Source organism: Entamoeba invadens (assembly GCF_000330505.1).
Source record: "Entamoeba invadens IP1 unplaced genomic scaffold scaff_1105074726509, whole genome shotgun sequence".
Taxonomy (NCBI): Eukaryota; Evosea; order Mastigamoebida; family Endamoebidae; genus Entamoeba; species Entamoeba invadens.
The window spans coordinates 62,128-76,232 of NW_004191811.1; the positions used below are offsets into that span (position 1 = coordinate 62,128).

At 26.8% G+C, this 14,105-nt stretch overlaps 3 protein-coding genes across 3 annotated transcripts; 1 reads left to right on the forward strand and 2 right to left on the reverse strand.

The window, feature by feature from the left end:
* Window positions 1–4,849: 4,849 nt before the first annotated feature.
* EIN_149030 (hypothetical protein) lies at window positions 4,850–5,998 on the reverse strand (the record flags this gene model as incomplete). The annotated part of the gene is made up of 1 exon (XM_004184839.1): window positions 4,850–5,998. The coding sequence occupies one exon, from the start codon at window positions 5,996–5,998 to the stop codon at window positions 4,850–4,852; it is 1,149 nt and encodes a 382-aa protein (XP_004184887.1).
* A 2,194-nt stretch (window positions 5,999–8,192) lies between these two features.
* On the forward strand, window positions 8,193–8,777 carry EIN_149040 (hypothetical protein; the record flags this gene model as incomplete). Its single annotated transcript, XM_004184840.1, has 1 exon — window positions 8,193–8,777. One exon carries the CDS (start codon window positions 8,193–8,195, stop codon window positions 8,775–8,777), a length of 585 nt encoding a protein of 194 aa, XP_004184888.1.
* A 1,194-nt stretch (window positions 8,778–9,971) lies between these two features.
* Window positions 9,972–10,781, reverse strand: EIN_149050 (hypothetical protein; the record flags this gene model as incomplete). Its single annotated transcript, XM_004184841.1, has 1 exon — window positions 9,972–10,781. One exon carries the CDS (start codon window positions 10,779–10,781, stop codon window positions 9,972–9,974), a length of 810 nt encoding a protein of 269 aa, XP_004184889.1.
* Window positions 10,782–14,105: the final 3,324 nt, after the last annotated feature.

Below are 14,105 nucleotides of genomic sequence, written 5' to 3' on the forward strand. Positions count from 1 at the left end.
AACGTTCAAATCAATTTGAAACCAAAAAATGACCTAAAAAAGGTAAACTTATAAACCAATTTGTTGCAATGAAAGACCATCCATTTTCTTTCATTGAGCAAAAACACTGAAACAAAAACCAAACAATATCGCCACGACAAAAAGATATTTCAATTCAATTTCAAACAATCCAATATTACACTTTCGAATTTTGATAAAAATATATTACCACCAATAATGGTTGAAAATATTAGTCAAGTCATCGATTATAATAACATATTTACTCTACCAGTCACATCTGATTCCATATTAATGAACTTACACCTTTTTAGTCAAAATTTACTTGCACATTTTCATTTTAAAGATGCACTATTTAAAGATTTCAAAACAAGACAAAAAGCTGTTTATATCGAAAAAAATATCAGGTCCCCAACAACTTGTTTCAACAACAACACAAAAAACAAATAACTACCCATTTGTTTTTGAAACTCCTAAAAAATATAATAGATTTTGTCATAACATTTCTATAAAAACTCATTATGACATTTGTGGGGATTTAAAAAGTACAGCTACTGAATATGATATATATCCCAGAGATGTCAAACGTGTAATTAATCGTCCGAACGACAAAATAAATGGTTTAAAAAGAGGTAGAAAAGAAGGAAACACCAAAATTGATATTGATACAATATATATGGTCATTAATAAAATTGAAAAGTTTCCTCAAAAAACAGCACTCCAAATTTCTGAAGAAGTCTCTAAAGAAAGAGCTTTTCATTTTAAAAACGTTTCAAGTTTGTTGGGTATTGATCCAACCAAACTTATAGAAGAATCTAAAATTTCAAGAAGTAGTGTTGAAGTTATAATTCGTAAAAACAACTTTTCAAAAAAAAATAAAAAAGAACCATTACAAAGAAACACAGATTTAAGAATTAATCAACGATATGTTTATGCTCAACACATGGATATTTTATTACATTTAAATTTCATTTTTGTGTTTATTGATGAAGCGGGTATTGACACAAATTGATCGCGTACTCAAGGAAAATCTAAAATAGGAGAAAGTTGTGATATTATTTTTCCTATCATCAGAGGGAATGCGTTCACGATTATTGCAATGATGGCACCGGGACATAAATTAATTCTTAGAATCAGAGAAACTACTAACAAAAATGAAGATTTTCTTGATTGTCTAAAAAAGGTATTTATACCACAAGTACATTGATGGTATAAATATAACTTCGTAAATTTTATTTTGGATAACGCGGGTATTCATAAAAAAGGAATAGAAGAATTGTGTGAGAGTTGTGGAATATATGTGACTTACAATGTACCATATACTCCACAACTAAACGCAATTGAAAAATGTTTTTATCAAGCGAAATCTTATATTCAAAGGTGTATGAATTCAAAAATTGATTTTGAGAAAGCTCTTCAACAAGTCCAATTTTTTGATAATTTAAAAGTGCCAGCAACTTTTGATAATCGAAGATGTTGTCATGTATTTAAAAGAATTATTTGTGCTGGATTGATGAGTATAACGGAAAGTGATACCTTTGCATACCATAATCATGTTTTTAAATGGGTGGAATTGTGCAAAAGAAAGGTACATTTTCCAAATGATGCAAGAGAGTTTGAAGTTTCAAACACAAATACTCATATAAGTTATTATTGTGATTGTTTAAGTGACTCATATTATGTTGATGATAATGAAAAAGAAGGAGAAATAACAGTGAGTCAATTTATTCCACAATTATACACCAACTTCTTTAGTTTCTGAAAAATGTAATACCAATCATTCAATACGAAGTGGTTTAACAGGTTGCTTGAGTAGAGACTGGTTCTGGTTAGACGGTATAAATGATGACATTTTTACTGAATACAATAAATGTGGTTATGAAATATTGAATTTAAACAATTGCAATGAAAGAAATAATAACAAGTTTGAGGAAGTTGTTGCAACTATAAAACAAAAAGAAAACAAATCTATCGAAAAACAAAATGTAATTTTGGCAAATACAAAAAATAAATACACAGACACTTATTTAATATTAAATAATCCAAATGAAATGTTGACTACTTGGATTTTTGAAGATTATAGAAATGTAATAAATGAAATTAACACAATAAAATGGAAAAATCCTATAACGATGTTAAGTTGGATTTACTTTGATGGACACACGTTTAACGAACCCCGCTTTATTGAAAATAGGCATAACATTTCATCTAACATTACAAGTGTAATACTTCCAGTGTTCTATGGTATGCATTTTATGTTGTTGTACATTGTTAGAGGATCTGATAAAATTATCGTGGGAATAAACTCGCTAACATCCAAATTGTATGATTTTTACCAAGGAAAAACAGCTTTAAAACTTACCAAAATATTGATTGAATTAAAAAATGTAAATTATTATAAAGCAGATGTTAAACAACAAAAAGACGGTATTTCATGTGGAGTTTTTGCATCTTGTTATGCAAAAAAGTTGTTAGAAAAATGCCCTGGATCAACAGATGATTTGGAATTTTATTTAAACATAACATATCCTGAAATTTTTAGAAATGAAATGAAAAATGCTCTTATTAAATAACACAGAAAATATTTGAATGTTATAATATCGACTACATTCGAAATGAACAATTATTCATCAACATATTTAAATAATGAAATTTGAAACAATTTATTAAACAAATTATTATGTTTAATACACGTTTCAATTATAAATATTAAATTGAAAATATAAACCCCATATTTTCTCGACTGTTTTTTGTAATAACAAACTTAAATTAATTTACACTGTTTTTTGAATGAAAGGAAGTGATTTTTCAACTTACAATATAAGTTTATCTTTAAAAATATGAATTGGAAAACTGAAGCAATATATTAAAATGTTTTTCTGTGGCAAAACAAACAAAAATAATTATAATTGTATTATATCCCGTAATTACTGATCAAAATTCCACATTATTTATATTTTTGTTTATATTTTTTAATTTGTAAATTGAAATGCCACATAAACTGGTGGTTTCTACAAAACAAAAATGCACATCTGATTGGTCCGTTTTTTTCAATAGCAGATAATGCTTAAAACATTGGTGACGTGGCGGTTTAAAAAAATCGTTGAAATGAAATAACATTCAAATTAACACAATAAAAAAGATTTAAAAGGCGGGAAAAAACCCAAATATAATCTACACAAAACTTTTCATTATTTGTAAATTGCTCTATTTCGGGCTGACAAAATTGACTATTAAAGGTATATTTAGAGGTCAAACTGAATTTTTTGTTTAATTTTGGCAAGAAAAAATAATAGTTAAATAAAATAGTTTTTGGTATGTTTTGGTTGATTTTTTTTAAATTTGGAATTCTAAATTTTAATTCAGCAATAATAATTTTTGGTAAATTATAATAATAAACTTAAGTGTTTTTAATTTGAGAAAATTGTATTTTTTAATCAATTTGTACATTATGAAATTTGCAAAACAGTAACCAATTTTTGGGTAGTAACCATGTATCACACCCCTATAATATTCAACACCGACAATTTGTTTTAAATAATAATTGATAATTCATAGTGTAACATTAAACACAATTTTCAACGACCATTTAAATGTGTTTGGAAAGGGATTATACACATAACTAATTATAAATATTATTTATTTTTTAAAAATGATATAAATTGTTTTTGTAAGCCAAAACAAACTGTTAAATTTTTGTGCAACTCGATCCAAAGTTGTTATCAAGTTGTATTGAATTTTAAATAAAAACTATTATTATTTTTTTCATTATCAAATGTGCTGTTTAGAACACAACCAAATGAACATAAAAAATATATTTATTTGGTATCGTCCAACCTTGTAATGTCAATTTATATTTTTTAATTTTCATTCATTGAAACAACAAACTGTCATTTAAATTAATTTGTGTCAAAATTTTAAATCACTTTATTCTATATTTTAGTTTTAATAATGTTAATATTTAAAATGAAAAATATATAAAAACTCTTTTTGTGTTTTATTTGATACACTGATTCATGTTTAATGAATACAATGAAACAGTGATTACTTCAAGGTTGAACAAGTTAAATTATATGTCAAGTTCTAACACAGAATGTAATGACAACATTATTATTTTACCTCAATCCAATGACATTTTCCTATTATTTATTTATGCCATTCAATCAAAATATTTTCTCAATAACTTATTTGTTTTATTTTTCTTTAGTTTTTGGTTTAAATATTAAAATTTTTCTTATTTGTTTTTTCTGGTTATTATTTGTTTTTCAAAACACTTTTGGTCTTATTATTTGAAGAACCGAATAAAGTGCAGTTTTGAGCGTATTATTCAAAAACATTACCAAAACAGCATATTTTTAATTTTTATAATTATTTTCATTAAATTGAGCAAAATAATTCTTTTGTGAATAGGATTTTTTATTTTATCCAAAAAGATAAAATGCCATTATTTCTTTTTCAAAAAACGATTATTTAATTGAGGTTTGCAGTCCTGGTTTTAAGAACAAAAAAATACAATTAAAATATGGTTTTGAATATATATTAAAATGGTAAATAATTGATGATGTGGGTATTTTATGGCTGTTCGGCGACTTTTGAGTGCACTCAAAAGTCGCCGACTTATAAACAAACTACAAAACTATTGATATTAATTCGTATTACTATAATTTTTAAAATATCAAATATGCACAATTCTATCAAAAGTTGTTATAAATATTATAACAACAATTAAAATTTTATAATTTAAAAACACTTTTAAATACAATAATAAACAACAGTTTATTTTAAAATATTATTAAAATCAAAAAATTTAAATTTTAAAATAAGATCACCACAATAACAAAATTGCCGTTCTTCAAAAATCAATTTCATCGTTAATTTCATTCATTAAACTTTCTGAAAAAATGATTTCTCCCACTTCTCCACATGGAAAAGGTCTCAGTAATGATGTGGCATCATCAACCAACTCATTTGTAGTTGAAGAATGTGGTTCAGTTGGAATAACTATTTGTTGAATTGCTCTTGAAGAATTTCCAACACCCAGAAATTCGTTTATTGAATTGTATTGTCTTAAATTGTTTTCGTTGTGAACTAGTTTTGCTCTATGATACTCTCCACTCAATTTTGACACAATTTCTCCAGCAATTCGTGGGAGTTGAATTGGGGTTGTTCCAATGGGGGTCGAATAATCTCCATCTGCCATTCTTTTGAAGAGATAAAAAGGAAACTTTCTTAATGGCTTTTTTGATATGTGGTAATAACAAAGTGAATGAGCAATATTGACTAGAGACTCATAATCTCTTTTTAATAGCCCGTATTTGTTTCTCATCAACTTAAATAATATTATCAATCGACTAAAATGATTTTCAACGAGAATTCTGACACTTGAGTGAACTGCATTGTACGCTTTAATAAGTGAATTGTCTACTTTTGTTAATAACATCATTGATTCACATTCAATTGTGCCCCGCTCACATTCAAAATGGTTCGAATCAATAATAAACTCAACATTCGAAATTTCGAGCACGCCCAAGATTTGATATGTTGAGTTTGAAACATCCTCAAAATTTGTTTCAAAAGTTGTAGTGCAACACACCCTACATTTGGCATCTCTTTCTGTCACGTCAACTTGTCTGAACAATGTGTATAGTTCTATTTCCTGCACTGTTTCCGTATCAAAGTGAACTATTTCGACAATAGAACCACTTACACCTCCTTTAAATACACTGTTTTTTAAAGTTCCTTCGAAGTTTCCTCTAATTCTCAATCTATGTTCAGAACCATTCATCATTAGACTCATATTGATCAAGTAATCTTCTGTTAATACAATCTGTTCGTTTTTTCCAGTTTTGGGATAAGGTATCAAAGTTTGTCCGACTCCTCTGTATCCACTATCTGCAAGTACCCACTCATTTTCCAAAACAAAACTGGGATCCCAATTACACTTGTAGACAGTTAAATCGTTTGTTGCGCATTGTTGAGTATTTGACACTTTAACAGCCATTCCATCACAGTTAACACAAACTTCTGTTTTGAGCCCATTACAGTGATGTTTAAATGTAAAATATCTACCATCCTTTACTTTGCGTTCATTTTCTGATGTTTTTAGTTGTGTTGAAATCATTTGGTCTCTTCCATCAACGATGTAAAATGAATGTCCAAGTTGAGGAATAAACCTTAAATAATCTTGACTTCTGCCTGTTGCCAAATTTACACTAAGTTTTTGGGGAATACAATTTAAACTTTCAATAAAAATCCTTTTCATTTTTACTGCAAAAAGTAAATATGATCTTTCTAAATATTTCGAAATAAAACTAATTTTTGAATTTTTACAAATCTGTTTTTCTTCTGAAATGTTGCTTCTTTTTCTATAATCAAATATATCATATAATGTTTTGTAATCAAATGCGTGTTTGAGGAATGTAAGTAGCAATAAAAACAATTCTTTTGGATTCAAAATTTGATTTTCGTTTACTGAAAGTATATTTAAATCAATTCGCTGTTTAACATATTTTCTGTTTACAGCGTCCCATCTTCCATTGTATAGTATTATATCAAAAATATCGTCAAATTCATCATTTGTGAATCCTGTTAAATCAACAATTGTTGATGATGTACGTTTTAAAAACACTTTTATTGGATAATTTAAACGTTTTTCATTGGAAGTGGGTTTTGTTGGGTATGTGGATTCTATTGTTATTTCTGAGTTATAATCAATTTCATTTTCACTTCGACGACGCTGTCTTGTTGGTGTGTCTCCCGTGTGATATTCTTCAAATTCTTCCTCATTGACAATTAATGATCTTTGCAATGCAATTAAAGTGTTGTTACGTGATGGTTGTTTCTGAGTTTCGACCATGGTCAAAAGTGGTTGAGGATGTTCAGTTGTTTGGTATGTTGTTTGTGTAGCTTCATTGTACTGTGAATTGTGTATCGAATTATCAGGGTTAATGTTATGAGTGTTTTGAATATTCTGGTGTTGAAATATTTGTTGTATGTGAAGGGTCTGTGGAATTAAATTGACACTTTGTTGACTTTGTGCAATATGTGTTGATTGGCTGTTATTTTGAGAGTTAGTTAAAGACCGTTGTGTCAACTGATTAACTTCACTTTGTGTTGTTTGTAATATCAGTTGATTTGTAGTAATTTGTTGTATAGATACTTCCTCCATATATTGAGTTGATTTGACGTTTCTTTTTATTTTCTTTTTGTTATTTCTTGTTCCTTTCTTTATCGTTCGTTTGAGTGGTGGGTGATTTGTGTGTATATTAGCTTCTTGATTGACATGAGAAGAAAACGTGTGTAGAAAACGTAGAGGTGTGGTGCTCATGTAATTGTAAGATTATTTTTGAGTTTCATTTTAATCTCAAGTTTGTTTTTTGTGGCAAAATGAATTTTTACTTATTTCTTTTTTGCCTTTTGTTTCTTTTTCTCACAAAATCACCATTATTATTCATCAATTTTTATTTTATTTTTTATTTTTTTTATAGTTTTTTTAAATAATTATTTAATTATTTTAAAATAGTTTTGATATTGATTAATTTATCTTTTTTATAAGTAAATTTTATTGTATTTAAATTATAAATATAGGTCAGCGACTTTTGATATGACTAAAAAGTCGGCGACTTTTTAGTAAACTCAAAAGTCGCCGAACAGCTATTAGAGTAAAAAATGGAGACGCCTGAGTTATATTTTTCAAATTATTTTTAAATTATAATAAAACCATATATTTATTATAATTGGGTTAGTTTAAATTTAGTTGGTTAGCTAACTATAGTTCAGTCAGCTAAAGGGGTATATGGTTAACTAACTATAAAATACAGTCAAACCTCGAATTGGGTTTCTTATCAAACGGAGACACATTATTATTCTTTATTATTACAGTCCCTCAAGCGAGCCTAATAGGAAAAGCTTGCTTTCTAGGATTGTTTTTGAAAATATAGTTAATTTAATCATAATATTTATATAATTAATAGTTAATTATTAAAAATATTATTTGAAAATTTGTGTTGATTAATGTGGAACAAATAAAAAATTTGAAAATAAAATGAATAATTTATTTTTAGTTTATATAATAGAAATAATCAAAAAACAATCTCATAAGGTTAGCTTGAGGGACTGTTATTCAAAAAGAATATCAACTTATAAAATATAAAAATAAACGAAAAACTGAACGAAATTATTGATCTCACAAATCCATGTCTCTTCCAATAAAAGTTCTTTTGATAAATGGCAGTCCCCGTGAACATGGGAACACCTCCCATATGTTATCATGGCTTATTACATCATTAGAGCAACAAGGAATAACCACCGATTACTTCCAAATAGGAGGCAAGTCCATCAAGTCATGTCGTTCGTGTTGGCGATGTCAGAAAGACGGGAAGTGTTGGCAGGAAGATCCCGTGATCGACGAGTTATGTTCCAAAATAGTAGCGGCCGATGGCGTCATAATAGGAAGTCCGACATATTATGCGGACGTCCCAATGGAAGTGAAAGGCATGCTCGACCGATGCGGTTTAATAATTGGAAAACACTTAAAAAGAAAAGCGGGAGCTGCTGTTGTGGTTGCAAGACGAGGAGGAGCCATACACGTCTATGATACTATCAATCATTGGTTTGGGATGAACAACATGTACATCGTCGGGTCGTCATATTGGAACGATGGGTATAACCCACAAGAGAAGAGAATCGATGGAGTCGAAGAAGATGAAGAGGCAAAGGAAACTATGAAAAATTTGGCCGAGAATATGGCGTTTTTGTTGAAATCTATTAAAAAAGAGTAATTCGTTCATTTCTTTTTTATTTTCTGATAATGATAAATCGGAAACGGAAAAACATTAGAACTGATTTTGTTATGAAAAACAGTCAACTCAAATCAATAAATACCAAACAGTACGGAATATTAAAAGTATTAAAATCCACCAACAAACTGTTTGTTTGCGTACTGGTTTTTGCTTATTTACCAAGTTTTACCTTTTCGTATTGTGCGTGGCTTTAAGGAAATTGGACGGCCAAAAAACCTAAAATTGTAGCAGAGTATGGACTTACTTTTAAAATAATTGCAGCAAACACTTTATTTTGATTGCAAATGTCGATAAGAGTTAACTTATATACAGTCAATTATCGATAAGAGGGCTATTCGAGATAATAATATATTCGATAAGAGACCAAAAAATAAAAGGGAGGTCTCTTATCGAATATTAAAAAAATCAAAAAACAACAACTTTTATTTTTTTGCTATTTTTTAATTATTTCCAGTCCAAAACCTTAAAATGGTAATACATAAACCAAATTGTCATTTAGTTGAAAAATAATTAAAATAATTTTAAAAATTATTTTAAAAACAAATGATTTTTTCATCTAAAACCGAAATAATGTTAATCAACGTGTCGTTTGAGCGTGTTGAATTATGACAAAACAACGCATGTTTATTTTAAAACCAAGAGTTGTCATATTGCTCAACATATGTTCGTTCTAATGCTGTTTATGTTGTTATTAGTTTTTGATTCTATAACGGACGTTTTATGTTTTAATAAACACCAATAAAATAAAGCATTTGTTTTTCATATTACGAATTATAAAAGTTTTATAATTAATGGCAAAAATATTTTTTGGGTGAAAATATAAGTTGGGTTTATGTTGAGACAAAAAACAAAATGTGGTATTTTTTGTTAATTATTCAAGTTTTTATTATTTGACCTTATATTCTTTTGAAATGTAAACAGTAAACAAACCAATCGCGCAAACAATAATTAATAAGTAATCCTTTTTTTCAATTTTTACAAATGTTCAAATTAAAACATTAGTGGTATTGGAATTATCACCAACAAACCATTTTTTTCAAAAAATGTTTTATAAAGAAAAAAAAAGAATAATTAGGTCAAATTATTAATAAAATTACAACCAACTTATCAATTTCATTATTATAAAAATAATATTAAAACAATTGAATTAATAGATCACTTAATTGAAAACAATTAACAGCAATCATAATTATAGAGCACATCATCAAAATTTTTATTTTTCAAATTTTCCTTTGAAATAAAGAAATTGCCGACCCCACAATCTCCCCACATTATCTGTTTGTCATCCACTGTAGTTGTCTCAATTTGCAATAACATAACTCCATACGTGTCGTCTTTTCTTGGGTCTGTTTGTGCGAAGCTTGGATACCCACCCAACGAACACATCTGTGGTCTCAGTCTTCTGTCGCTCAAAATAGCATCGCGCAGTTGTTCTTTATCGACTTCATATTTGACTGCCATTCGCTCGAAAATTTGGTCTGCTTTGTACCACCCGAAACTGCAACCTTCCTTCATATCCCCAGTGATTGCAAAGACTGCATCGAAGGGAAAGTTGTCGATTAATATATTATGGTCGTCATCGTAATTCTGTGCAATTTCTTTGGGGAGTTCGTTTTGGTGTTTCTCGTCCATATCGACTTTTTCATAATAAACAACTTTGTGTAATTTTTGGTCGAACTCTCCGTCGTCGTTGAAAAGGCCAAGTGTGCGGTTTGGAAACAAGAAAAATTGCAAAAGTCCACTTCTCGGGAAATTTTCAAGTGCCGGCATTTCTGAGAAGTTTATTTGTGCAAGAAGATACATGTATTCACCCGAGGGAGTCTGGGGGTATACAGAGCCTTTGGGAAAATACGGAAGACCACCAATTTTACTGGAATAAAACGGCGCGTCTTGTGCTTCGAGTTTTAAGTCGATGTATGGCTGCTTGTATATGGAAATTAACTCAGAAACTATTTTATTCATAACATTTGTGGGAATTGGCATCGTTCGATATAAAAAATTAGATTTGAAAAGTCGGAATTTGAAATATATTGATTGGTTATATATTTGGTTTTATTCCTCTAAGAATATCAAAGAAAATAATTTCATTTTTAACATAAAATCACTGTGAAAAATATTTAAATTATAGTATCAGTTTATTAATATTCTGCTATTTAAGGTGACCTTCGAGATAGTCACGACCAAAATAATGTTAAGATCTTTTGGGCCTAATTAATTATTTTTTTGTATATCGGCATTTTACTTTCCTCTTTACCAAATAACAACAAAAAAATATTTTTTAAAAAACTCCACAATTTTTTTGAATTTACTCATTGTTGAATTGATTATATATAATCATCGTTAACCTTAACAGATTGTGTTATCAATTTTCACATAAAAAAATATCAACACAATTAAAAGTTCAAATAAACAAAAACAAATATACAACAGTGTTGATACAAAGGTTATTCTCAAATTAAATTTCCACTTAAATAATAGTTGTTTATTACATTGATTTTTTTGATTGTAAATAATAACTTTTGTGCAATGAAGATGATATAGATTAAAACAAAAATAAACGATTATCATCAATTGCATTGTGTAACTACCTCGATGTACACAATTTTCCTTCAACAACCTTTTGTTGATAATTACATATAAGAGAGTTGTTATATCAAATTATTCTTTCTTAACAACTGTTTTCTTATTCTTCATATAAAACACATAATTAAACAAATGTTTTTTTGGTAACACTACAACATTTATTATTATAAAAATAGAAACATGTATTGATTATTAATTTCAATAATGTAATAACAACAAATGATGGATTGGGTTTTACTGTTAATCACAACATTTTCATTTTTATACAATGTCAAAAATAAAACGTGATAAATTTTTAGTGTGTAAACATGTAACATCTGAACCGAACTTAAAATAATTACACCAAAATTACTAGAATAGCACAGTTCAAAACATTTTTGCTTTTAACTTGTTGCTCTTTTATATATATACATAAGATATAAAAAATAAATATTTCATCATCAAGGAGTAAAAGCAGAAATAAATAAATTATAAAATTTATCCCAGTTCTTTGTTGTGGTGCATTAATTTAGTCTTCTCAACAAAAATAAATACACTTTCATGATTATTTCAAAAATTAATTACATACATATTTATTTATTATAACAGTTATTTCTTTAGATCATACATAAAAGTGCATTAAAACATAAATGTTTGTCTTTTTGGATTTATAATACGATGCACATATAATCTTAGTAATACACAAACATTTAATTTCAAATCAATTATTTTCAAATTAAATAATAATATAGATTAATTATTTTAATTAAATCTTTATTAATTTTATAAATGTTAATACATATTAACATTTATAATTTGTTCATATGAATATTTGATTATTTATCATAAACAAATTTCATCTGGTTGTTGGTTATTTTGACCACTAAATATATATAATTTGTTTTATTACATGTACATATGGGTGTGAACAACAAGTCGTTAAAAATAACCATTCACATTCTTTTTATACTATAATAATTTTGTATTTGTTTAGTTTGAAATTAAATGTTTACACACTCAAAAATTTTACATGTTAAATAATTATTTCCGTTTTTACAATGAACATGTTAAGTATGGTAGTGAATCATTTTATATTTATAATCATAATCAAATCATTAAAAGTAACTGTATAATCGTGTTATTATTTCACTATTCAATAAAAGTTGTGATGTCATTTTTATAATTGTGTTATTTATGTGTGTATTTAGACAAAATATATTAAAAATATAAAATATATTAAATAACATTATTTACATGTCATTATCGAAAGTGAGTTATTGGAAAATAATAGTTTTTAATGTAGTTACACAAATAAAATGGCCACACATATTTAAATATAAAGAATATATTCAATTAGTAAAAAATATGTCAAAAACAATTATTATCTTTGGTTTATGTTTTCATCAAAAATCTGATTTAAACATGATTGTGAATTATTTATTTATCATTCCATGACTTGTCATATTGGTAACTATGTATGTGAATATCAAAAAACTACATTTTTAATAAAATACAATTGTTTGAATATGAATGTTTTAAAAGAAATATAATTATTTTTTGTTTACCAAATAATTTTTTTAATCACTTTTTTTATAAAAAATAATTAATTAATTATTTTTTGTATTTATAATTATTTGACACCAAAGGTTTCCAAAATAATTATTGCCGAAAATGTGGTATTATAAAATTACGAATTTATAGAGAAAATGAACATTTTGGTAATTAGGATTGTGATTTTGGAAACCTCTGTTTGACACGCATTTCAAATTTTTTTTACCAGTTCTTAATTATTTTTTTTGTCAAAAGTAAAAAGTAGAAATAAAATATAATAAAATATTATCAATTTTATGTTAAAAGTATTTTCAGTTCAAAAATGTGATATGTATAAAATTTGCAAATAAATTGTTTATACTAATTATGTAATATTCAAATAAATTTGTGTTTCAAATTTAATAATGTCATCAAAATGTTTATAAAACACAACCACATTAATAGATTATGGTGAACTTATGATAATTTATAAACGAATATTGGATTATCATTGTTTTGTAATCCATATATTTGTATTTATGCTAAAATTTAAATACATTGAATTGAATAATTAATTTATCAAATTTTGTTTCTAAGTGCTTCATATATTTCAAATTTGTAATAAATTATATACAGTTTAATAAAATTTACTTAAAATTTACTGTAACTTTAAAAACGACAAAGTTAAACACACTTTTATTGATTTGTATTTTTGTAGAATTGAAAAGGTAACAGTTAGAACTACAACTTGAAATAAAAACAACCAATTAAAACAATAGAAAAAAGTTGTTTTTGAAAAATTCAACATGGTTAAAAAAGTTTAACATAAGGTTTATTAACAATTAAATTTCTTGAATATTCCAATTGGGTTTGTAATGAATTTTTCTATTTTGGTATGAACCTAATCTTTTTAATCAAAAAATTGGGGTACAATATTTTAAAGATGCAACATCTTATGTTAAAAATTCGGGATTAAAAATTTAACATAAGAAAAATTCAAATTCAAGAAAGCAACCAATTGAAGTGTTTTAAAAGATACAAAAATAAAACAAGTTTATAGAATTATTCAAATTTAAAGGCTCAATATCTTAACATTCAATCCAATGAGTCGATTGAGTGTATCAAGTACGTTCCACCAAGACCTGAAAGAAAAAAACGTCAAATTGAAACGAATATCAACAGATTCGAAGTACTACTACATCCACTCTTGTATCA